Source organism: Eublepharis macularius, chromosome 2 (genome assembly GCF_028583425.1).
Source record: "Eublepharis macularius isolate TG4126 chromosome 2, MPM_Emac_v1.0, whole genome shotgun sequence".
Classification (NCBI taxonomy): Eukaryota; Metazoa; Chordata; class Lepidosauria; order Squamata; family Eublepharidae; genus Eublepharis; species Eublepharis macularius.
The window spans coordinates 184408274-184432615 of record NC_072791.1 but is presented as its reverse complement, the minus strand read 5'-3'; the positions used below and the strand labels follow the sequence as shown (position 1 = coordinate 184432615).

Genomic DNA, 24342 nt, shown 5'->3' with positions numbered 1-24342 from the left:
AACCGTCTTCCAGGGCCCTGCTTCAGGTGTCCCCACCTTCTGAAGATTAGGAAGGTGGCAACTTGGGAGAAGGCCTTCTTGTTTATGACACCAAACCCCTGGAATTTCTCCTCAGGGAGACTCTTCTGTCCCCTTTTGTTGCCATCTTCCATTAGCGGAAGAACAATTTTTTTGAGGGGGTCTGGAGTTCCCTCAGCGATTCCTCCTGCCTGCGCTATGTTTTAATTATTGTTTTTATGCTTTTGTATGTATATTTTCACTCTCATTGTAATTGTTTTAATGATGTGTTTCTTGTTGATTTTAACAGTTTTTAAGATGTGATTTTATTATGTATGTGTTATTTTGTTAGCCACCTTAGTGGCCTTTCTGAGGGCAGAAAAGTGAGGTATAAAAGTTGTAAATAAAATAAAATAAATAAAAGTAACTGAGAGGGTTAAGAAATATATTTTCACCTAATCCTCTTTCATTTTTTTATTGCTGTAATTTTAAGACCATTAAACTAAATATTCTACTGTTCCATATACTAAAACTGGTATTTTTTTAAAGTTTTTTTAGATTTTAAGTTTTTCTTCACAGATCTTTAGGAGTAATTTTTTTATTAGAAACCATAAACAATGTACTAGACAATTTCAGAAATTATAACAGCAAAACAAGTTATAGAATGGAGGAATTCTCTCTCCCTAATAAAATGGGAAGAAACAAATGCCACTAGCAAAAACATTTCAGGCTAAAGCAGAACCAATATGCTTATCTGTAGGAAGCTGTAAACATCATTCCTCATTAATTCAGAATCCATGCTGTTTAAGAAACTGTTCTTCTATAAAGAACTGGCTTGGATGCAATCAAAGATGACAGCAGCCAAGAGGGAATCATTAATCAGTCTCAAAAATAAAGATAAAAGCCAGACTGATGCAAATGTTAATTTATTGTAGCAATGTTACAGACCTCATAAATCTCAAGTCTTATACACCCATTTCTCAAAGAAAACCCACCATATCATGAGCCAAAAATCTTCTGAAGGAAAAAAAATCATGCCAAAAGTCTGTTTGGTAGCACTTATGAAAATGTGACCAGATGTGGCTCACTGCATAGACATCTGCCTTTGGCTATAGCTTCAAGTATATCAGCAAGTTGCAAGTCAGGCTGAGCATCATGCTACAGGGAATGGAAGATCCAACACAGTATTTATATGGGTGCAAAAACTTCCATGGAAGCCCAAAATGCCCCCTGGGACAGGGATCAGGATTGGGGAGAGAGGGAAGCATTTGCTGCAGCAGGGTAAAGCCATCAAAGTTGCACTCTGAGGGTGCAAGTCTTTGTGCCTGCAGAAATGCCGCACTAGATCCACCCTGCTGTTTGAGTCCTCAAAGCCTTGCTCCTTACTCTCAAATATATAATGTAACCTCTGCTCAGAAATGAGGAGAAAACCACACTGTACCACTTAGGGGCAATCACATTCCTAGACTCATCCCTCAAATTGAAAAACAATTCTTGTTTCTTGTAAATAGCACCAAAAATTGGGCTGCTTCAAACAGAAATTAAGTATTGAAATGCCACCAGATATGCACTAGAATCTCAGAATGGGGTTTCTATCATTCAGATTACATCTCACGTGGTACCTGCAGCTGTACCTACAGTAATGATGATAGGCGTCATGACACATAATGTAGTCGGAGTCTAAGGTAAGCACAAGAATTTATGTTTGAGAAAAAATGAAATTTATATAGCTATTCATTAAATATAAATTAGATATAAACTTTGATTGCAAACTGTTTAAAAGTATTTTAAACATTCTTCAGATTAGAACTTGTTTTGTGAGCTAACAAAGAAGTACTCCTTTATTTGCACAGATGTCAGCATCTTTTTAAAAAAATAATCCACCATTTTAGAGCTAGGAGCTAGCCGTGTTAGTCTGTAGTAGCAAAATCACAGTTCTCTTCGTCCGACACATCTTGCATCGGACGAAGAGAACTGTGTTTCTCGAAAGCTTATGCTACAGTAAAGTTGGTTAGTCTTAAAGGTGCTACTGGGCTCTTTTCCATTTTAGAGCTGACATCCATGGACTCATGAGTGCATATTTTGCCACTTGTTAAGCGGGATTCCTGATTTTTGCTGGAACAGATTTCCTTAAAATCCAGCAAACTGACTGTAGATCATGCCACAACATCTGCGAGTCTTTAAGGTAACAATACTATGTTGTTTTTTAACCAAAAGATGAGTAACACAGCTGCTTTAATGGAATGATCTCCCATTTGAATCTTAAAAATAAAATAGCTTCCCCTTTGGGCATGATTCATTACATCTAACCTGTCCTGACAGAAGACACAAGAGAAACTATTAACTTGTCACATGATGTCTTTACATCTCAGATATCTGAATTCAGTGCAGCTTCAGAGAGTTAGGATATCTTTCAAACTACTTAACCATTTAGGTGAAAGAATTTTTAAATATATTTTTACTAATGGAACAAAGCTGGCCTATGTGGGTTTGTTAATTAGATAAATTTATGTATTGTCCTTTTTAAGATGAATATAATGGTTATATCATTCTAAATTCTGTCCAAAGCTAAGAACTTAGCAAGAAACTGTCAGAAATGGGTATTAAAACTAAACACAAATCTCATGGCATCTTAAAGACTAACAAAATTTTATTCCTGCATATAAGTTTTCACCCAAGGATTTTGGATTTTTATCTCACTATGAGCAGAACCACAAGTGACAAAAGGCACAGATTGGACACTTGTCAGCTTCCCTCAAGTTTTGATGGGAAATGTAGGCAGCTTGGTGGAATGTTGGACAAGTGACAGTTGAAAAGTTCATTGGACAGCAGTCAGAGAGCGAAGCTGCGAGACCAGGATGCCTACATTTCCCATCAAAACTTGAGGGAAGCAGACAAGTGTCCAATCTGTGCCTTTTGTCACTTGTGGTTCTGCTCTATGACTGTTACTATCTTAACATGGCTCTCAACCCATTACAGATATTTTTAGCATAACTAGTAGATAGTCTTTATATTTTTCCTAATATGATTTCTATTTTACATAATTATATTTTACTCTATGATTCCTTTATTTCATGTTGCCTTGACTCTGCTCATTGGTTTTGTTTTTTTCCAGACCTCCTACATCAAACAAGGAGCCTTCTGAAGAAGTCCATGAAAGTTTATGCTGGAAGAAAATGTTGTTAAGTCTTCAAGACAACACAAGACTCTCCTTTATTTTTGCCATAATCAGACTAAAAGAGGGCATGAGTATCCATCAAGGGCAGCTCTTGCACCCATGGAGCTGTCCACAGGAATGGTGCTGACTGGCTCTTCCTTCAAAAACTGCATTCCAGATTGTTGTAAGTGAAATTTCTCACTTAAGACACAGTCTTCCACAGTCCTGAACTGGCCACTTTTGATCTCAAAAATCCCTATCTTAAACAAATTATAAGTAATTTGTGATAAGAGGTCCTATGATGACAGAATAGCAACCTGTGTCATCCCTGAAAACTTTAACCATCATCTCATCTCAATATTATGTCACACACCTACTTTAATTTCTTGGGTTTTTAAAAATGTTTGTTTGTTTGTTTGTTTGTTTGTTTGTTTGTTTGTTTGTTTGTTTGTTTGTTTGTTTGTTTGTTTGTTTGTTTGTTTGTTTGTTTGTTATAGTCTGCTTTTCTCACTGAGATCCAAGGTGGATTCCACAGTGCAAGTGAAAATACAACATAATCAATAGATAGGGCATTCATTGAGCAAAGTACAATGAGGAAGAAGAGCTAGGACATTCAGTGAAAGATATACAATAGAGTATAGTAGCAGAAAATTTGAAAAACAACCATAAAGCCAAGCCCAGAGATGAAATCTTTCTGAAATAAAATGTAACTCATTTACAAGGCAAGTTTAGCAATGTAGAAAACAACCTAGTAGGTGCATATCTCCATCAGCAGACAGTATCCAACAGAGTAACATATAGTCCCTGCTCCCACCAACGCATCTCTCGGAGCTACTTATTATGACACAGCCCTATAATCTGGGTAGAAAACCCTCCAGAATAATTCAGTTTCACACAGTTTTTGGAAAGCCAGGAAAGTGGAAGCTTTCCTGACCTCTTCTGGCAGGCCATTCCATAAGATGGGTGCTACCTCAGAGGAAACATTTGTGCAGGTAGCTGCTGATTTTGCCCAACTGCAGAGCAGTATTTGCAGAAGGCCCTGTTCAGATGAGTGAAGCTGTCATTGAGGAAAATAGGGAGAGGCGGTCACACTGATATGAGGTGCCAGTGCCATGAAGGTCTTTGAAGGTGATAATCATGCCCTTGAATTAAGCTCAGTAACTGATGGGAAACCAATGGAGTGACTGCAGAATGGGACTCATATGCATTCTCCATCTAGCTCCTGACAGTAAACGAACTGCAGCATTCTGCACCAACTGGAGTCTCTAAATTGACGTTGACTATGTAGAGTTTATTACAGTAGTTTTATCTTGAGGTTACTATGCCATGAATCCAGGTGGCCAAATTGGCCATGTCAAGGTTGGGGGCCATCTTCCAGGCTAGTCTGAGTTTTTTTTGCAGCTGCTTTTACTTGCTTCTCTAGCAGAAGCACTGGATCTAGTATAACTCCTCTGCTCTTACCTGAGTGAGCCAGGGTCAACTGAACCCCATCAAAGGTTGGAAGAACATTGTCCCTTAAGATCTCTACTTTTCCAACCAACATCACTTCCATCTTGTTTTTTTTTTAATAATTTTTTTTATTTTTCATAACTACAAAACACTACACCAGACTATCACAAGGAAAGGGGAGAGGGAAGGGACAAAGGGGGGTGGAAAAGGAAAGGGGGGGGAATGAACTACAAACACTAAACACTACACTTCAATGTTTCCCTTCATACTGTCATAATACAAAAATAGCTCCATAGAATAATGATGGAGTGGTTAATCATACAGAGAATAAACATTTCAAATTCTGATTAAACTTTCCTCCCCCTTCTAGGTCCCGGACGCAGTTCTCTCTGTGCAACCGCTGTTGCGATGCTCTCCTCCTCCCCCCCCCTCCGGCTCCTCCTTTTCTTCGTTCTTGGTGCAGCAGAGTTCTGGGTTTTTATTCTCAAAATCCTTTAGTTGATCTTCTGATAATATCTTATAGGCCTGATCTTTATATCTGAACCATATTCCTTCCGGGAATAACCATTTGTACTTTATTCCATGGTCCCTCAGAAGAGCTGCAAACTTTTTATATTTAAAACGCCGTTTCCGGACTAGAAATGGAACGTCCTTCAAAATCTTGACTTTCAAACCCATAAAGTCCAAATCCGCATTGTATGAGTTATATAGGATGGTGTCCCGAATCTTTTTAGATGAAAAGTCAATAATGATCTCACGAGGCAACTGTCGCTTTGTTGCATATTTTGAAGAAGCCCGACGGACCTCCAAAATGGCGCTTTTAACCTCTTCTTTAGTCGTCCTCGCGGGTGTCGCCAGTAGTTCCGAGACCACATCCCACAGATCCTCATTTTCCTCCTCTTTCACGTTTTGGAGACGCAAAATTGTCTGCGTTCGTTCCACCTGTAGCCCGATCAGCTGGTTCTCCACCAACTTCAGCTCCTTTTTTGTAGCCTTCACAAGTGACGCACTTTCCAGAGCAGACTTTTCTGCCCCCCCCCCCCCGCTGCTGCCTTAATGGTTTTCACCTCGCTTTCAATTAAGCCCACCATTTGATCAGTTTCGTTCAGCTTGTCAACAAAGGGTTTTATAGCTTCCACACTTCCATCTTGTCTGGGTTCAATTTCAATTTGTTTGCTTTCAGTTAGCTGACAACAGCTGTCAAGCAGTGACTCAGGGGTCTTCTACTGAATCACCAGAGGATTTGGATAACGAGATATAGAGCTGGGTATCATCTGCATATTGATGGCATCCAATTCCATAGCTATGAAAGAGTTCTCCTAAAGGCTTTATATAGAGAATGAATAAAATGGGGGATAAGAGTGTGCCTTGTGGAATCCTGCAAGATAATTCCCACACTGAGAATAGCTGGTTTCCAATAGCAACCCTTTGAGTTTGTCCCATGAGAAATGATTTCCCAATGCTAAGTTCTGTGATGAAGCAATTTTCTTGATTGGTTGCTCTTCAGATCTATTTCTGAACCGGGTGCTTTGCTTCTTTTTGTTTATAGAGAAAATAATCTTGCCCCTGTCTCAACAGGCTGGCTTAACGTATAAGTCTGTGATAAGAATATGAAGCTGGACCATCCTATCCTTGCCTTCTGCTAACAGAGTATGCTAGTGCTTCTTTGCCTGGCCCTATTAATTTTAATTCACTCTTACAACACTGACCCCTTGGCCAGTTCCCCAACACTCTCTTGGTCTATTTCCCTCTCATCCTGAAACTAAAACTGCCCCCAAGTAACTGAGATGAAAGGAGCAAACCCCCAAAGTTACAAATGGCAGGAGAGGTTTAGTAGTGAGTATTTTACAAATATCAGAAATGTAAGGCCTGGCATTGCAAAGGGGATTTGAGCCTTCAAGTTATAATGGCACGAGTGTTAGGGGCAGTTCAACACACCTGCACCTTCTCTATATTTTGGGCACTTCTGTACCTAAGGGGGAAGGTTCCTACCAGCTTCTGTTTGCTTTTTTTTGGCTTTCGATCTCACCTGCCTGAGAGGCTCCCAACTTGCAAACATCTTGCTTACTTCACAGGGCACTGTGTCCACACTGCAGCTTACATCTGACTATTGGGAGTTGGGAACAGAAGGCCTAGTTCCTTCCTTCCTTCCTTCCTTCCTTCCTTCCTTCCTTCCTTCCTTCCTTCCTTCCTTCCTTCCTTCCTTCCTTCCTTCCTCCCTCCCTCTTTTTTAAGTATTTTTTTTTAATTTTCAGAACAAAGTTGGGTACAAAAAAAGAAGGGGGGATAACGGGGTCAGAGGAACAATAAGATTTTTCACTACAAGAGTTGTTATAATAAAATACAGAGTGCACAAAACATACGTTAATCAGAGTTCATCAATATTACATCTCCTATTCCAACTCCTGTGTATCTTCTCAAACTAAATACGATCTTTTTCCTACACAGTATTCAATTTTAGATCAACTAAAGGTCAAAACAAGCGGTCTCCATATACATTCTTACTGCTATAACTTAATATGGTCTAATACTTCTATACAGATCGTTTCTATTTAACTTAACTATTCTGCCAAAGTTTTCATATCATGCATTCTACCTCATCACTAATATTTAACCGCAAGACTAGGAAGCTGCCTGAGTCCAGTAACTACAATCCCTTTGTGTTCCTGTGTTGTTGTTTTTTCCTTTTGGCAAAAAAGATGCTGAGGTGGAGGGATTTGAACCTCTTTCTGAGTCCACTGGTGGACTGCTTCACATCTTTGAGTGCACTGCATGCACTGGCAGATTGCTTCACACTTTTGTTGTGTGAATTGGGGGGAGGCCTCCAAGTAATGAGGCTGGAGGATTGTGTGGAATGGCTAAGGCTAAAACATCAATATTTCCTTCTCTGTATTTCCCTAATGAGAAGGACGACTGCCTTTACTCAGGCTACCAGAGGATTAAAACTTTTTTTTTAATTATTAAACAGTTTTATTATAATCAAATACAGAAGATACAGATTGTAGTTTGTCATTACATAAAATTTTAGATTAAAAAACTTTACAATAAAGTGTAATAAAATATAACAATTGCTTATGAGAGTCAAAAGGCAAATGAATACTATTATACACAACAACATACATTAAAACCCTTAAATTTAGTAAGAAACATAAAAGTAATTTACACATATGAATGTAAATAAAACTGTTTTAAGCCTGGATGGGGTCTATTAAAATTCTTGATTGCAAACACAAGCTACTTCCCTACCTTGATTAGCTACTGCATTTGATATACAAATCAAACCACTATGATGTCTTTCAGGTAGAAAGTATAAGCTGTGTGGGGCTAGACATGAAGAAGGAGTAGCCTGACATTATCACCATGTTGCATTTGCTTATTTGTGCCTTCAAAACAGTGTACAGATGTTCCTAGGGAAGCAGTGCCTGACAAAGCATTTGCTAGGGACTGTTGGTGGGGCCATCATCATTGCTAGGTGAGATCTTTTTATTATAGTTATTCTTTTAACTATAGAAGAAGCACAGGATCCTAAGATATTACATCAATAAATTCAGGCTTATTAGTGCAGTTTTAGATTAGACCATAGGATTGCCCAGCATGCACCAAAACACTGAAGAATTGCTAGGGTGTATTAGTTACTCTAGCCAAGGCAAAAACTGAATCTTTTCTTCAAGCAAGTGTGTAAGGTATTTCCTTTAGCTCTTACACAACATTTGACATACTGACACATCCCCTCCACTACCAAACCAGCACTGAGAAAATCAATGAACTCCCTGTGCATCTGAAACTGAAAAGTTCGGGTAATATTTAAAAAGCCCCAAAGGAACCTTTTTCAAGGACATCAAGCTTAAGATTTGATGAAGGGAGATAGTGCAACTGGGAGACTGCTGAATTTGAGTTATCCTGGAACAATGGTGAGAATGACAGCTATTTTTATCAGGTTATGGATCGCCATAGCTTCTTTCCTCCTTATTTTCTTTAAATAAAAGAAAGTTTCTGTCGTACTTTTAGCCACACAAAGCAATCACAGCCTGTCAAAGAAAGCTGCAGAATCAAAATTTCACACTGACCTAGCACTGACATACGTTAAATCAGGGGTTCTCTATAACGGCAACATTCAAATATTCATCTAGCTTATATGCTGTTTTTTGACAGTAGTCTCCAAGGCAGACAGCAAAAAATACTTAAATCACATAATAAATGTAAAACAAATACAATTACTTGTTTTACATTAAAATAAGACATTAAGAAGGTCTTAAAGAGCAAACCCCCCAATACAAAAAAGTAAGCAAAAGCAATCTAACAAACTCATTCCAAAGCTAGCCGAAAAGGATAACCATTACACCTTTGTAACAGTTAAAAGGAATGGGTCCAAATGGGTCTCTTGAGGCAAGGAGTATCCAACACCTTGGCACTGCTACTAAAAAGCCCTGTCATACATAGCCAACTGGCAACTGACACATGGATAGCACTGAACAGACACAATGGTGGTAGAGAAATGAAGTTTCTTCGTTGCCATCATCACCTCAGAGTACAGACTGAAATAGGCTATAGCCTGCAACTGATCAGGATTTGGCCCAAGCCTTTCACCAACCTCACTTTAGCAATCCATGCCCTTTCATTGCCACAAGTTCTTTGGTAAAGCAAGAAGCAAAAATTGTTCCAGTCAGTGTGTGAAAGAAGGCACTTTGGAATGATCATAGCAACAGATTCAACTGCCTCCACTCTTCAGGTCAACATAGACTTCAATAGGGTTATCAGTCAGGCATATGGCTGCCAGGCATATGGCTGAGGCTGGGCCTCCACCGGCCTGAAAAAAGGGGTGTATAAAATCTTAACCCTCCCTGTGAAGGCTGTCCACCATCCTGCTTTAAATGTGTATTAATACATTGTTGTTTTAATGTAGATGAATGTTTATTGTATTTTAATATGTTGTTATCCGCCCTGAGCCTGCTCGCGGGGAGGGTGGAATAGAAATTTGAAAATAAATAAATAAATAAATAAAAATCCATGCTACCCAGAATATCCCCCAAAGCCAACAGAAAACCATCCAAACCCTTGTTGAGGGAACTGGTCTCAGTCTAGACATTACCAGATAATGGCCTAACCATAATAAAGAAACTATTGAGAGTTCCTTCACACCTATATAATCAATACCTGGCAAGAACAAAACACCAAACTGAGATTATGCCACACTGAATATGTTGGGTCGGGTCAGGTATCATGTGAGAGTCCTTTGGGTGTAATGGCAGCCATGGTACCCTGTGGGGGATCAACATGAATGCTGAACACTAGACCCAAAACTACTTCTACAAGCTTAGGCAGAGAGATTGATGGGCAGTCAAGTCCCAAACCAGACACAAAATATATAGACTGATGGACAAGATACCTGGCAAAAGAGACAAACTACTCTTTCTCTTCACTCACTTAGCCTTGGTTGCTGCTGCGATGTGAACACAGGGAGAAAAGCCAGGGTAGTTGAATCCTACCCATCTGACCCAAGCAGGTACCTAGAATACATGGTAGGATGACCTGTTCAAATAGCTGATCTTCTCTCCACCGACCTGACATTAATCAGCAGCAGTTTCAGGCCAGCTACACCAAAGGATGATGACTAGAGACCCTTTGGCTCAAAGGGGGACAAGGAAAGAAATTAAGCCATAAATTTCTGAACTGTCTTCTCCTAATCGGGTTTGTCTCTCTCTTATTCCCTTATTTCCTCCTACGCTATATACATCTGACAGTGGCATAACCAATCCCCCCTCCCAGCCAAAGTTATGCAATACTATATAACAACAACAACAACTGCACTTATATATCACTATTCTAGACAGATTAGTTCCTCACCCAGAGTTAGTATTATTATTATCCACACAATGCAGCTGGGGAGCTGGGGCTGAGAGGAGTGGCTTACCCAAGGCCACCTACTGAGCTCTCATTAGGACCAAGCTAAATATCACCGCAGCATGCAAGCTTTTGAGTTATCTAGAACTCTTCATCAGGATGAATGTTAAAACTCAAAAAGAGAGAAGGAAAGAAAAGGTGTTACAGGTTAAGATCTCTGGTCTGACTCTTGTACAGGGTGTGTTGCAGCTGAAATCAGATCTGCTGCTGGGCACAGCATGTTACTGTTTGCAGCCAAGCTTTCTGAGAAGAAGGGAAAACCTACACAGGTGGCCCAAAAAACCCTCCCAACCAAAAAAGCACAATCTCATCTAAAAAAGAGAAACAAAAGAACACAATTTTTTTAAAAAACCCACAAGATTGTTGTCCCTCAACCGAGCGTAAATCTATAAACGGAGGCACAATCTTTTCCCTTTACAGAACCGCCAAGGAATACAGACACTGATGTGGAAATGTTTAGAAGTACAGCTGCAGAAAACAGTAATGGGACTGCTGAATTGGAGAACAGCGTATTGCAGATCTCCAGCAATAAAGTGATAAATAGCTGCTTGCTGTCAAAGAACAGCTCTGCTACAGATGTGGGGTATGGACTCTTATGTAGAAATCACAGACTGTAAACTATAAAAGCCAGCGACTAAAAACAATTAAAGATACTTGAAGAAAGGCCAATATAGATTTGATTCATCTGGCTTATCTTACAACAACATTCTTAAATAGTATTATGAGTATGTTTTTATTCACATGTTCAGTCTGTCTATTCCAAAGGGTCGGGGCAAGTTTGTTATTTTACAGTACAATGCTTATATAAATTTATCTGACACTTCACAGAGTTAAGGCAAGTGCATTAATAACAGGTCTCTCTCCTAAGGAAGGTTACAGCCCAAATGTTCATAGTTAGAGAGATATGTCAAAATCCGCCCCCAATAATTTGTCTTGTAGAGAGCTTGCAGCAACATACAGTACTTGAAATAGTTAAATTTTTTGCAACCAACTGATAAGATGTAATGTCTCCACAATCTGCAAGACAGAAGAAATAAAGATGAAGCTAAGGACTCATCTTGAGTGCCCTGGATTCATAAAACATGACAGCATCTCAAAAGGAAAGCTACCCTTAGAAGCAGTTGTCCTAGGAATCCAGAAAGCATCAGATGCGATTATCCCCTTTTTGCTAACCCAACATTCACCTTTTTTGCTTCTATTCTTCAAGCAGTTGCTATAGTGAGGCTTCAGCTTCAACAAGAGAACAGAAGAATCTTTTGTTTAGAGTGTGAGCTTCCTGAGGGCAAGGAGTAAGATTTGTGTGCGCGTGCGAGTGCGTGCACTTTCATTAATTCTGTGATGTGCCAAGTACATTTATATAATCACCATACTATAAAATAAAAATTCACCTGAGGCTTTGCAATAGACAGCCTGTGGCTCTATACAGGAATTTAATACTAAAGAACATTTTTAAAGATGTTCCAATTTTCTATTTTTCCTTCTCTCTACACATTTTACAAAAATACCCCTTATATGATTCAACCAAGTCAGACATCCTTATAACCAATACGCGACAGCCAGTAAACTGACAAGAGCCCAGCAGGCAATTGTCCCCCACCCCGTATTAAAATACAATTTTGTCTTTATCCAAGGCTCCAGATGTCCCTTGTAAACTGCTACAATGAAAAAGAAAAATGGCCACCAGTTTGCATTATGTTGACCATGTCATATTTCCATGTACTCCAATAACACCGCCTAGTAACCATGACGCTTCATTCCTTTCATTCAGCAATATTCAGTTGACAGAACAGTCATTGCCCTGCACAGAAAATAGACTAAAGCCTTTCTAACAACAAACAGCCAGAGCCGGACCCACAGGAAATGAAGGGGGGTGTCAGACAATTACCAGGAGCTTGCGTATTAGCCTTTAACAGTGATGTTAATATATTAAGAGAAAGAGGTGTTTAAGTAATGCAAATGCCTGCAAAACATTACTGCAAAACAGTAATGTTTTGCAGGCATTTTATTTCCCACAAAATAGTGTAGTATGGTCAAATGTTAAGAGAAGGGAGGTGACATATTTTATGTAGTATTTTGGGGGAGAGATCGGCACTTTATCATCCCTATACATTCCTAGTGTGGACGCCCAAATACAAAACAATCTGTCAACATGATATGCTGCTGGTATTCATACCAACAGTCATAATGACTGCAGCGCAAAATTACATGCTCAGTAATAAATACCTCTTTGAAAAGATGTATACATAAATACATCCTGGAAATAGCATTTCTGGTCCCAAGACAGTACGCGGGAAAGAGCCCTAAGGACTAGGCTGCCACTGGGAATAATGAGGACATGATCTATTATTCATCAAGACAATTCATGAAGGTGAATTCCTAGCAATTATTCTAATAAGGTTAACAGAAAACCAGGAGGGGGGAAAAGCAAATAGATGAACATGCTGCAGGGGGCACATCTGTATATAATTCACATTCATATGATTACAGGGATGGAAGAAAACACTGATTGTTATGGTTAAGAGGAAGCTAGAAAGGGCCAGGACACTACAGAGCATGGAACCATGATGGCTTCTACTTATGGTTACCAGATCCTCTTACCCTCCCGCTGGGAGGGGAGACACTGCACTTACCTTGGGTTGTCTCTGTGTCCATTTGTGCACTCCCAGCATGTGCATGATGGCATCACTTCCTGAAGTGACATCATCACACCAGCCACAGGCATGCTCCCATGCTTTGGTGAGGCTAATTCTAGCCCATTTGGGGCCAAAACTGGCCCCAGTGAAGCGTGGGAGGATGCCTGTGGCTACAGAAAGTGATGTTGTTGTGCCCCCTGGAAGCACGTACACCATGCATGTTCTCAGGATGCCTGCCAGTGGAAGGCGACCTCTGGGGGACTTGACACTGCCCACCAATCGAGAGTTTGACTGCCACCATCAGGTACCTGGGAACCATGTTCTACTGCCTGTTCCCCTAGCTGGCCAACAGTACATGGCTTCAAAGCAGCTGGATTTAAGAGAATACCCAAGCCACACAGAAAAAGCTATGTGAGGAGTACCAGTCTAGCCCCTGATCTGGGTGTTCTACCATAGCAGTCAAGTTTGGGGAGAATGCAGCATAGCCCAAAAGATCCCAAAACTAGCAAGTAGGTAATATAGTTAATACAGCAACCAACAAAGATAAGAGGCCCATTGGTCCTGAGAAGGAAGGAACACTGTTAGAGGTGCAAGGCCAGGATGGGTTGAAGAAAGGGAAAGAAGAAAAAGAGAACCAAGCAAGGCAATGACTACCCAGAGAGAATGGCAAGATGCCGACATAATCTAAACGAGGCCGTATCATACATGAAGCAATGCCAACTTTGACAACTTTTTAAACATGATGCTAAACTGCAACAAAAAGAACAGCAATATCTGCATTACTGCACGCCTTTATTTAATTTGGGGTGAATGCCCATTATAACTATTGTGGTTTCTTGATCAGTATCTTGTATCATTTATAGGCACCCAATCCTATGTCATGGGTTTTCAGCCCAGGAAGCTATTCTACTTGCTTTTTTAAAAAAAAAAGATAACATGCTAATTCAGTAAAACTATTGAACTTACCACAGAAAAAATCTAAGTTTTCTATCAGACAAAGGTGTTGTATAAATAGGACAACAGAACCAGTACATGTTAGACTAATGAAACAATTACTTTTCTACAACAGAACATAACTGGGCATCTCTTACCTTTAACAATCTGCTTGGCACAAGCATTATAGACTTGTTCCTGAGTTGTATTGGGAGGTAACACTCTATCATAGACGTACGGTTTCCCCTGCTGACATAAAAAGAGTTATTTTAGGAGGCAATAAACACAGCAAAACTACTATTATAAAGTCCAGAGAGCCATCTAAAATGGAACACTAGCTCTTTTAGGGCTGTTGATTACTATTAAAAAACAGTACAATTAACAAAATGCCACATTCGAGATGGCATACTCATAGCTGTTAGAAAACACATGTTAGCATTCTGATTTCCTATTAGATTATCTCATTTAACCTCAACTGAAGCTGGAAATAATATGTGCATTCATAAATGGAGTTAGAAAGCATGAGTTAGCATTCTAATTTCCTATTAGATTACCTGATTCAACCTCAACTGAGGCAGGAAATAACACATTCACAAGGATCACAATTTGGAGGTTTTCCTTCCTTAGCTGCAAATTAAAACTATAATATCTGTAATCTGAAAAGACAGCTAACTTTGAAGAGGGAATTTCATCAAAACATTAGGAAACTCCCATATACCACCAATTCCCATTTTGTTCCTCACAGATGGAAAGTTCGTTACTATGAACTGCACTTACAACCTGCCTTTATTTCATTGTGGAATTCAAAAGTAGCTTGCACAATTCCCAGGAAGTTCAGAGGGTACTGAAAAAACCCAGGCTGACTTAGTTTTTACTGCTGTTATTAGTTTTAACTGCTGTTACCATATGCCTTTAACCATATCCTCAGACTTAACAAAGCACTTACTATAGTAAGATTGGACACTCTTTATTCCTGCTGTTAAGGGGAGAACTCTGTTATAAGGAATGAGAAACTGCACTTTGATGTTAAATTGCCAAATTCTTAGTTTCTAATCCAAACTCCCAATATCCTCAACAGCATATTACTGCTTCCAGTGATGTGTTGGGGGACATTCCATCAGGACACAGGGCAAGTGGCAGAGGAAGGGAATAAACGGAACATAGTAGTAGCCCTGTATCTTTAATAATGCAACACACCAGTACCCTTAAAATCAATTTAATTAATTATGAGCAGCTGGAACTTAGGTCATCAATGTTTCAATCAATTCCTTCCATATAATTTCACCAATAAACTATTATATATCCAAGTCTCTGGATGCATCCTTCTTGGCAACTGCTGGACACATAAGAGAGCCTGCCTGTTAGTTCCAGACTATATTAAAATAACAGTAACATTACAAAACGGATGAGGACTATTTGACACAGATTGTGTCAAAAATGGTCTCCCTGCAGCATTAATGGGAAGGCAATTTAGCTGTATTCCCATGGCAACTTTCCAGCCATATGACAAGGGCTCTTTAATCTGCTTTCTAACTAGCCTGAAGTTCTGTTAGTTTTCTTCCCTTATTGACTACTGTGAGCTAAATACAAGCAAAAGGGAATAAGAGCTGAGAATTTTAGCTAGCTAAGTTAAGGAAGGATGGAAAATTCTTTGCCTTTTGTCCTCTTGAACTGGGTCTCTCTAGACAGATTCAACATTTGTGTCATTTCATACCATTCTCAATTCAAAATATTCCCCTTAAAAATGTTTGCTGACCAGGTAGTTTGATAACTGTGAAGCTAATTTCCATAGGAATAAATTCTACTTAGTTATACTGTTTGCGTTAGCTGCATCCAGCTCATCCAATGCTTGTGCTCCATTAGCTTCATTTTGATTGCTCTATAACAGGAGGCTATAAACCTGTCACCTGCTTCACTTAGCAAGTTCTGAAAACTGCTAACAAAAAATGTATGCATATACCACATTCTAAGGCTATATTTTATCCATAATGTTTACATATAAAATCTCACTAGCAGTATTTCATGTCGCAAGAACAATGCATCTTATTCACTATTAATCTAGCCTTATCATAATAGTGTAAAGTCTACCATGTTGCAACTACTGTAATAAAGCTTGTCATATACTGCATTTATGATATTACTTTAGTGTAGTAATCTCCATGAAAATTTAATTTAATTTATTGCTATTTTAGATAACTACACAAATTCTTTACAGATGAAAGGGTATAAAACCTGAATTGTACACCCAAGGTACTGCCCAAGGCCAAAGGAAAAACGTCATGACCTGATAAAACTTCCTGCTATTCCCTTACAAAACCTCTATACATAAATAAAATAAAGATAACAATAACATGTATATATTCTGAAATTATTACAAGTCATATTTGGCTTTTGAGTGGTGAACTCGTTTCTCCACAAGTTTGTTTAGTTTCTTTCATTTTTATTATTAATTTAATATTTATAATTGTGGCAGAACAGCACTGCTGACCTGGGAGCACTTCCACTCCTTGCCCTCTGGGGTGTCTGAGGTTCACCAATGGCAGTCCAAGTCTCCCCCAGACACGTGCCACCTATGTGGTGTCCTCCCAACCCTCAGAGGGGCTTTTGCCCTCTTGTAACCACTGCCACCACTTGGCCTTTGTGGGAATTGCTTATGGGAAGGGCCAAAAGACTTCTCACTGCCCTGGGTAGGCTTTTCACTCTGAGCCCTGCCTTGTGCCCAGTCTCCTGCTACCCACCATCTGATTACCGCAGGGAATATTTACTTCACTTTTGCACTACTGTGAGGATCAGCCAATTGCCAACAGACCACCCACTTCCCATGGCACCTGTTATAGTAGCGTGGTTGAACAGTGGAGGAAGGGTCTATGTGGTACACAGAACAGCTACCGACATTTAAGAATTATAAAAGAATTTATTAAAGAGGGGGAAAAAATGGTCACACACTTTTAAGCACAGCTCCAAAGCAATCAAAGGAACTCAGAAAGAAATGGATAAAAACGCAATTCCTCCCTCCCTCCCTCGGTACATCCCAACCTAAGATCTTCTGTTTAGGTAGGCTCTCCATCTTAGAAAGTTCCAGCTTATCGAGATGTGTCCCTCATATTTTTCATGGTTCAAGCCTACAGCCTCTACATGGCCAATGGCAGCCACCTGCAAGGGGCCATCTCTCAACTCCTTCAGCTCTCAGTTCGCTAGCCAAAGAGACCCTCCTCCCTGTGCCAGGAGGTTATACTCTCTCCCTCTGCTCATCACCGCATGGGTAGGTCAAAGGTGCAGGTCAGAAAGGCTTTTCCTGGAGGTTCGAGGAAGAAACCTTTCAGGCATTTTAGTGCTCCAAGTCTCTGCCTCCCCCCACACATACACCTGCAAGGGTAAGCGTCTAGCAGAAAGCCTTCTGGCCACATCTGCATAACTAAAGCTCAAGGATGGGTGCAGCTTGGAAAGCATCTTGCTTTTCCTTCCCCCTCCTACCTGTTCTCAGCTAAGAGACACTTGGGCAGCCCAATCCTAAGAAGAGACGAAGTACATACGGAGAGAACCAAGGCTTACGTGGACGCAAGTGGCTCCTACGCGGGCACAAATGCTCTTCCACCGGTGGTGGCACGAGGTGTGCTACCACCGCTGGGCCGCCACCGGAGGAACACTTGGCAGGTGGAGAAGCGGCGCAGAGCCCCGTACCGGCACAGAAGGGGGTGGGGCGGAGGGCTGGGGTGGAGTTAGTTCACTCCCTAAGCCCCGCTAGGCACAGAAACGCCCACAGTGGCACAAAAGAGCTATGCCACAGAAAAAGGTGGTGTAGCTCATAGAGGCCCATTGTCGGGGAAAACTCGGCCCCCTCTCTGAGCGCCCCGCCCTGCCCCACCCCGCCACCACGGCCTGAAGGAGCATAGGATGGGAACTACCACGGGGGCCAATCTGCGTCCACTTCCAGGGCAGACGAACCCCCCTCCCCGCACCCAGTCACCTGCTCATGCACCCTACAAAACGTCCGGCTGCATGGTTCATGACCTCAGGTAAGTGAGCACGCAGCCAAAGGCTCTGGACTTCTGCCGTGGGTACTTTGAGCACAAGGTGGGAGAGAGGGTACTCACGGTGGCGGGCACTGAGTGCACTTTGGGGACTTTGCAAGAAAAGTGGGAGAACTTTGCACTCGCTCAATGGAAGAAGGGCAAAGTCCAGAATGTCTGGCTAACTAACAATAACCACTCAAGTTTCCTTGCAGGTTATCTGACTCTGAAGTTCCATCTCAGTAAGGAGCGAGGTAGCACTTACAGGTAAGAAGGAGATGAGGCAGTGGCTAACCCAGCTCGCTGATTTGTGCTGGCTGCCCCATCACCTGAACTTGCCTGACCGCTAGCCTTGGCGGGAGAGAAGATGGTGGCAGCAGCCCCTGCCTGCCCCAAAGGCAGTTGTCCAGAAGACTACTCTTGACCAGGTGTTTGTAACTACCTGCTCACTTTCTTCCTTAAAGGTAAAATCACCCCAAGGCACGGTGCTTCCTCGCCAGAGGGTCTTGCATCTGCTGGTCACTAGCTGCACCTGTGGGACTGCCGGGGCTGCTCTCTACTATGTGCATGTTCTCAGATGTTGGAGTGTGGGCTTTGGCTCGGCCATGGACTGGGCTGGGTTACTTGCAACACATGTGTGTCTTCCCCTTGCAGACACGTCCTGACTCGTCCTGGGAGAAGACCGAGCATATCTTCTTCACTCCCCACCCCACCCCATAATTCTCTGCGAGTGTCATTCAGATCCAGCCCAGGAAGCAATATCTCAAGGCAGTCAGCATCTCAGCCTCGCCCGTGGGAGCGCAGAACGAGGGCTGCGCAAAATGCCTCAGCTCCCTCACTTTTTCCAGTTTAATAAAACGCATTGAACAACAACAAACTTGTGTGTTTGCATGCCTGACTGACATTGCCATAGCCCCTCTCTCAACTCCCTGTCACACATGTCCACTCACACATCCCCTCAAATGTATCAAGTGGCGCTCCATCCAGCCTCCCTGCCCCCTTCCTCCCCTCAATGTAACTTCAGGCAGTGGGGTGGGAATTGAAGTGTGGCCCATGAATGTCTGCGGGGGGGGGGGGGGAGGCACTGAGGACTTTCATTCTCTGATATCTGAGCTGCTGGCATCTGATAAGCCAGGAAGATGGTCTCTGCACGTGGAAAGCTGCTGCCAGGGGATAAGGGATGTGCTTGCAAAAGCAGGGATGGACTTGGCCAATCTGGCGTGGGGAGGGCCTGTCAGTCCATGCTGGGGGAGGGCATCTCCCCAGTACTGGGACATGGCTGTCAAGGTCCAGCCCCCATTCTTGCATTGTGGAGATGCAGTGATGTGTTCCAGTGGCGCTGCAGCAAGTTTGTGCGCGCTTTTCATTCCCCTCACTTCCAAACGGCCTCCTGGCCTCCCACGTGGTTCCCAATGGGCGTTCTTGTCACTCATTGAAGACCCATCCTCCCCCCGCCCCCACCTGCTTCTCCGGAACCTGGGGACTACTTAGGGTTGCCACTCTCCAGGTGGTAGCATAATTACAACTGATCTCCAGGCAACAGAGATCAGCTCCCTACTATCTGGCCCTACTTTTCAGGGAGGAGGAACCTATTTCTGGTGGTGGTGGTGGTGGCAGCAGCGGTGGGTATTTGCAGGTGCACCAAGCTGCAGCCACCGGTCTAGCCCTCATCGGAAACGGGGGCTGGACGGGTGAGAGGGTGGGTGTTCGATCTGAACCTTCACTGTCACCTCTGCCCCCCTCCCTGGCAGGGATGCCTGCTCTCTGACGGGGGGGGGGGGTGCCTGTTGGCAGCAGTGTGGATCGCAGCCTCCCCATTGGCTGCGCCACTGCTTGCTCCTCGCCTGGATGTCAGGAGAGGGGTGTGGCCATTGGCTGGTGTGAGCAGGGTTGTCAGGTGAACGGTGGGCGGGCACTCCTCCCAGCAGCTGCACCTCGCTTTGTCACACCCGGGCGCCCGCGGGACTCTCCTGCAAAAGTCCATAGGGAACAGTGTAGTGGTGCCCCATTTACGCAGATGCAAGAGCACCGACGCTGTCTTGGGGGTTAGGATTGCGCTGTTAAACTGGGGCTGCCACAGCCCAAACCTACACGTTAAAGCATTTCTCCACAATAGTAATATGTATTACTAATATTAATTATTAAACATTAATATTTATTAATTCCCAAAGGGGCTGTTTTGTTATTGGGTTGTTTCATATGGTATTGTTTCTTTAGCTATTGTTGTTTCATGGCTACAGTCTGCAATCAGTCCAGGAAACCCAAATGCTCTCTCCCACCTCTGCCTAAGGAACACAGTTTTGTTTCATGTCCATATTAATTACTACAATTACAAAACACACCATTTTAGTAATTATTATAATTAATAACAAAATAAATGCACATCTAATTCTTACTAAGGCTACAGTGTGTAGCATTCCTGTTTTAAAGGACACTATACAAACAGCCTAGCAGATTTTATTCTGCTGAAGTCTTTTAAAAGTCTTCTCTTTTGCAACTCATGCAATCCAAAAAAGACAGATGTAATACTGTCATGAATCCACCCATGCTCTCACAATGGTTACTGTCCCCTCTAGTTCAGCTAGTATCACTGACTCCAGTGAATGACTAAATAACCATGAGGTTCAGGCTTTAAAAGTTTAAGTACTATTTGAATGTTTAACTTAAAAAATATAAATACAGATGCTTGGATTTGCCTAGGGTTGCCAGTCACCTGGTGGGGGTGGGGGATTCTTTGCTCCCAGACTCCTCCCCCCCCCCCCACCACTCACCTAGCCAGCAGGGGGAAAGGCACGGGAACAGACCTCCCGAGGCATGCTCCCAGCATGGCGAGATGACACAAGCTCAGGACTGCTCCCGGGCTTCGTGCCAGGCCGATTCAACCCGTTTGGGGGCTCAAATCAGCCTGTTGCAAAGTCTGGGAGCATTTCCAGGGCCTGCGCGACGATATCACTCTCAGGTGTCATTCACTTCTTATAGCTACATGTGATGTTTCGATTAGGTTGAGCAGGTTAACCCCCCCCCCACACACACACACTCTTTTTTTTTTTTTAAGATTTCAGATGATAACTAAGGGAGGCCTTTAATTTTTCTCACATGGTCAAGCAAGCCATTGTAAATTAATCCACACTGACAAGCTAAAAAGATTGGCTTATTTAAAATCATCCATTGCAGAAGTTACTCCCATTCAACAATACTGGCAAGTTCTTGCATAGTGCAAAACTTAGGAAGCTTAAGCAAACTTTACAAAATCATCATTGGTCAAAGTGAATGAATTCCCATTTTTCATTGGTTACAAGAGTTACTTATGTGGCATATCATTAACCTTGTCAGCACAAGCATAAACTGGCTCAAACTAGCTTACAGTGGTGTGCTGTGGCTAACTGCCCTGAGATGAAGGCAAGGTCACAGCAAAGCTTTTCTCTTGTTCACTAAAAAGAGGCAAAACAAGGAGAAAGTAGAATAGGGAGATAAAATTCTTCCTCTACACCATTAAACATATATATAACACTATAACATTGTTAGAACATTTTCATAAATTCAAAGGCATCTCCCTTTTTTTTTTAGGTGACGTGTTTGCAGGCCTTATTCCTTAAGTGTTAGGTTAGATCAAGTGAAACATTTCTGTGGACACAAGGTGGATGGAATTTTCACTGATTCCTCTCTACAGACTTTTGATTCTCCCTTCATTCTGTTCCTCAGGATCCCCTCAGGGGGCATTTTGAGCTGCAGCACAGTGGTGATGAAGAAAAAGTCCTTCTTTTAATAAGCTATCATTCCTGCTAGATCCAAGCCATTATTTAATAGAAGATCCAAACCTTCCTATATCTGACATTATAGCTTTTAAAATAACAAGTGCTGTAACTTATAAAAGCAGATTACTTTATATGCTTTTATCTGTCATTAGTAAAAACAAAACAGCTTGCCGCTTTCATTCTATTCAAAACGTCTAACAGATTTCTAGTGTGAAATTGTGCTTTTCCTGCAGTGAAAATTATCCTGACTTAAAACTGTATTCAATTAAATTATAAACTCACTGTAATTTATCAGTAACACTATCAGTGATACATAAGGGTAGAAACTAGCTTTAACCACTCTCCAAAGATAAAGTGCTATGTAACTGATTATGTCTTACCTTTGCAATGCCATACAAATGTTTAGAGTATATACTTGAACGTGAACACTCAGCTACAGATAGCTAACATGCAGTCATGTAACACTTGTTCATGTTTGGAAATACAAGACTTCTTGTAGTTAACTGCAGGTTTGTAGTCTTTAACACCATTCATCTAAATTATCTTTCATATTTTTATTTTGCTCTCCTCTAAGTTCAGGGTAGCATATCTTAATTCTCCTCCTTCACTTTAACCTCAGAATAACACCAAGGGATAAGCTATTACGGCAATGACCTTCTCTTAGCCTCTCACACACTGCCACCCACCCTAAACCTCCCTTCACAGGTTTGGGGCCTGCCAAGCAAGTAAAAAGGCTTGGTCACTCACCACACACCACTTGTCAAGCCTCCACTATAGCAGGCAGAGAGCTCTGACTCAAACCCTCACAGGGTCCCCTCTCCTTTTCCAGAGGCTCCCCCAGACAGGCAGCCCATTTCCTGTATGTACCTCCTCTCACCCAGCTACAGCCTAGGGCTATTAGAGGGGAGGGAATGGAACCTAGAGGTTACTTTCCCTACATAAATACGCTGCCACCATTTAAACTTAGCCCGTTTAACCTGACCAGAGTGTTTGAGGCCTGTGTATGGGATATTTTCCCTCACCCAATGATTTCAAGCCAACCAGGGTTAAACTAAACGAAAATAAACTTAATTTACAAGATGGAACATTGGCGTGAACGGATTTTAAACGAATAAACGAGTTAAACAGAGCATGTTTCAATGTAACAGAACAGGTTTGGAATTACCCAGCATTATCTCTGCCACCTCCTGCAGCTCCCTCCAATGGACAATAACTCTCATTGGCCCAGCATGCTACCCACTCCCATTGGCTGTCTCTCAGGAGAGGTGGAGCTGGAGCCAGTCCTGTCCGTCACTCTAGTACTAATCCAACATTCTCACCATTAAACCTGAATGGCTCTCCTTTCTTGCATGCTTACTATTAGAGGCATATTTAGAAAATAAATTGTGCCACAATTTAATTGCCTTCATTGGGATAATTGAACCCTCTGAGAAAATAAAAGCTATTTTGGTTGTTGTGGGTTTTCCGGGCTGTATTGCCGTGGTCTTGGCATTGTAGTTCCTGACGTTTCGCCAGCAGCTGTGGCTGGCATCTTCAGAGGTGTAGCACCAAAAGACAGAGATCTCTCAATGTCACAGCAGCCACAGCTGCTGGCGAAACGTCAGGAACTACAATGCCAAGACCACGGCAATACAGCCCGGAAAACCCACAACAACCATTGTTCTCCGGCCGTGAAAGCCTTCGACAATACAAAAGCTATTTTCTCCAGATCTTTAATACAGAACCTTTTTTATTTTCTTCTCTTTCCAAGGGTTACAGTTATTAAAAAATAATTTGTAAAATGTTTCTGCAATTTTCTTTTTAAGGCCATGATTATCTAAAACTCACTTTCCTGCATAAGTCTGAATTTTGCTATATTTTTAACTATCAGTGCTTTGAAAGGACTGCTACTAGTCGTACAATTCACTAAAAGGTTTATTAGAGTTGTGAAAATTAGGTAAGCCCATTAATTTTCTACTTGGTTGTCTGAATTCAGAGCTTAAATGGAAAAAGGAAGAATATTTTTGACACACAACACAAACACAACCATGCACCTTATCACATTCAACAAATTTAATGAATATACAGCACATTATTCTCCTGGGCAACCTTTATGGGTCATTTATTTGATTAAAAAAATGTTTTCTGTGCCCCAAAAGTAAGTGGTCTCATTAAAACCCTTTTACGTTGAAAAAATTGCACAACTTTATGTAGCAAAATTAATGCCATGAGTACCCTGGAGTTGTTCCAGACCCACACCACATCCTGCTGCTTTGAAACTAGAAGGAAAAAAGTTTTATCGCCCTTCTTCTTTGCAGACATTTGGGTTTTCTTTCCCCCTACAACGATGTACTTCTTCCATGTCCTGTTTCATATGTTTTCAACTCTTATTACACATTGGTTATCTTACAGTTTGCATTTATCTGATCTTTTGGTCTTAGCGAATGATATTGCTTGCAATCCTGCCCTGCTTTTCTTGTTCCTCTTGCATGTATTTCATGTTATCACCATTTCCTGAGATTTTCTTT

The 24342-nt window shown here is 41.6% G+C and overlaps 1 protein-coding gene across 3 annotated transcripts in view; it reads right to left on the bottom strand.

Moving 5' to 3' along the window:
- The window catches only part of KIF5C (kinesin family member 5C), a 126022-nt gene that overhangs the window by 80330 nt on the left and 21350 nt on the right, over window positions 1–24342 (bottom strand). The window contains exon 2 of one of the 3 annotated variants that reach the window (XM_054971827.1): window positions 14229–14319. The exons of 1 other annotated variant lie outside the window; for it this stretch is intronic. In XM_054971827.1, coding sequence (XP_054827802.1) covers window positions 14229–14319 — 91 coding nt within the window. The remainder of the gene's footprint in view (window positions 1–14228; window positions 14320–24342) is intronic. One more of the 3 variants, XM_054971828.1, reaches the window with a different exon arrangement.